At 50.4% G+C, this 2,500-nt stretch overlaps 1 protein-coding gene across 1 annotated transcript in view; it reads left to right on the forward strand.

The window, feature by feature from the left end:
- The window catches only part of LOC125026650 (tubulin glycylase 3A-like), a 60,658-nt gene that overhangs the window by 37,388 nt on the left and 20,770 nt on the right, over positions 1-2,500 (forward strand). Inside the window, exon 4 of the mRNA XM_047615230.1 lies at positions 1,702-1,893. Coding sequence (XP_047471186.1) covers positions 1,702-1,893 — 192 coding nt within the window. The remainder of the gene's footprint in view (positions 1-1,701; positions 1,894-2,500) is intronic.

A 2,500-nucleotide genomic window follows, 5' to 3' on the forward strand; every position in this document is an offset into this window, starting at 1 on the left:
GGGGAGGGGGGAAAGGGGAAGGAGAAGGGAGGGGGATAGGAAAAGGGGTGAAAGGGAGGGTGAGGGGAAAGGAGGGAGAAAGATTGGGTGAAAGGGAGAGGGGTGAGGGAAAGGGAGGGAGAAGGCAGGGGGGAAAGGGGAGGGAGAGGGGAGAGGGGAGGGGAGGGGGGAAGGGAGGGAAAGGAGGAGGGAAGGTGGAAGAAGGGAAGGAAAGGGAGAGGGGAAAACGGGTGGGGAGAAAGAGAGGTAGAAGGGAAGGGGAGGGGGAAAGGGAGGGAGAGGAGAAAGGGATGGGAAGAGAGAGTGAAAGGGGGAGGAGTGGAAGGTGTGGGAGGGGGGAAAGGAAGGGGGAGGGGAAGAAGGAGGAAGGGAAAGGGGAGGGGAGGAAAGGGGAAAGGGTGAGGGTAAATAGGGAGGGAGGGCAAAGGGGGGGGGGGAAAGGGGGGGAGGAAAGGGGAGGCAGGTGAGAAGAGGAAGGACGATATAGAGGGGCAAGAAGAAGAAGGGGGATAGAGAGAGGCAAGGGATGAGAGGGGATAGTGAGGGGAAAGGGAAGACAGTAGGAGGGAGACAGGGAACGAGGGTGAGCAGAAAGAGGGGGAGGGAAAGAGTAAGGAGAGAGGGAAGGAGGGGAGGGAGGAAGGGGAGAGAGGGGAAGGGGAAAGGATAGTTTAAAAGAAAAGGATAATTGGAGAAAAAGGCAGGGAGTGGGTGAAAAGGAAGAGGGAAAAGGAAGGAATTAGGAGAAAGGGGAAGGGGAGGAAGAGGGAAAAAGGGTGAGGGTTTAGGGGAAGGAAGAGGAGAGGGAGAGGAAGAGGGTAATAAGAAAAGGGGAAGAAGGTAGGAGTAACAAAGGAAAAAAGGAAGAAAAGTGAGAGGAGGGAGAGAGAAGGGAGGGAAGGATAGCTATGAGAATTTAGAGGAAAAAAGGAGGTGTTAAAAAGGGGAAAAGTGAGGGAAAGGGTGTGGAATTAAGGGAGGTAGTAGGGGGAGAGGAGGGCAGAGAGAGGGGAAAGTTTAAAAAAGGGGAGAGGATTAGGGAAATGGGGAGGATTAAGAGCAGGAAAGAGAGGGAGAGGGAGGGAGAGATATGAGGACCGGGAAAGGGAGAGGGAAAGGGGAGCGGAGGAACAGAGAGGAAATGGATAAAAAAGAGAGTGAGAGGAACAGATATATGTATATATATATATATATATATATATATATATATATATATATATATATATGGATATAGATATAGATATATATACACACACACACACATATATATACATATATCTACACACACACACACACACACACACACACACACACACACACACACACACACACACACACACACACACACACACACACATATATATATATATATATATATATGTATATATATAGTGAGAGAGAGAGAGAGAGAGAGAGAGAGAGAGAGAGAGAGAGAGAGAGAGAGAGAGAGAGAGAGAGAGAGAGAGAGAGAGAGAGAGACGGACAGAGAGAGACGGATTGAGAGATAAAGAGAGAGAGAGGATAAAGATGAATAGAAAAAAATATATAAAACACACAAAGAGAACAGAATGAAAACAAGAGAGAGAAAGCAAAGGAACAAAAAAAAAAAAAAAAGAAAAAAAAAAAAAAACCAGATCACCCAAACCCACTCACCAACCCTCCCCTCTCTCTCCCCCCCCCCCCCTTCTTCTATCTCCCCAGGTAAACTCGAAGCGGGTGAGACAAGCGCTCGCCCACGTGGAGCAATACATCCAATCGTGTTGCCATGACGACCTCGATTCACCCCCGCCTACGACGCTGCGAGATCATGAATGGGATGGACTCCTCGCCGCACACTACAGGATCGTGCACATGGACAAGAAGATTAAGATTTCGTCGCAGTCTCAGTTGCAGGTGAGAGAAGGGAGTGAGAGAGAGGTTGGGAGAGAGAGGGAGTAAGAGAGAGGGGAGAGAGAGAGGAGAGTGAGAGAAGGGAGTGAGAGACAGGGTGAGAGAGAGAGGGTGAGAGAGAGGTGAGAGAGAGAAGGTGAGAGAGAGGTGAGAGAGAGAGAGAAGTGTGAGAAAGGTGAGAGTGAGGGGAGTCAGTGAGGGATGAGAGAGGGAAGAGAGGGCTGAGAGACACGAGAGGGGTGAGAGTAAGGCCCCACCCAGACGAACAGACAGTGCTCAGGTAATGAAAATAACACGCTTGTTTATCAGTGTTACCAGATCGAGCAGTCCCTAACTACCACCGGGCACACCTGCGTTGTCCACTCGGGTGACGGGCAAACGGCAGACCGAACTGTGGTGAGATGGTGACCCTAGGGCTTGTCCAGTAGACGTCGGGCAGCGGCCTTCACTCGTGCCCGCCCGTCACCCTCTAAACGTTGGTTTGGGACAATGTTTGGTTAGTGTTTGCCCGGCGCGCGCTGCCCGTTCGTCTGGATGGGGCCTAAGGTGAAAGGGGGGGGAGAGATGGGTGTGAGAGGGGGCTATTATTATTATTTTTATTGTTATTATT

Source organism: Penaeus chinensis, chromosome 6 (genome assembly GCF_019202785.1).
Source record: "Penaeus chinensis breed Huanghai No. 1 chromosome 6, ASM1920278v2, whole genome shotgun sequence".
Classification (NCBI taxonomy): Eukaryota; Metazoa; Arthropoda; class Malacostraca; order Decapoda; family Penaeidae; genus Penaeus; species Penaeus chinensis.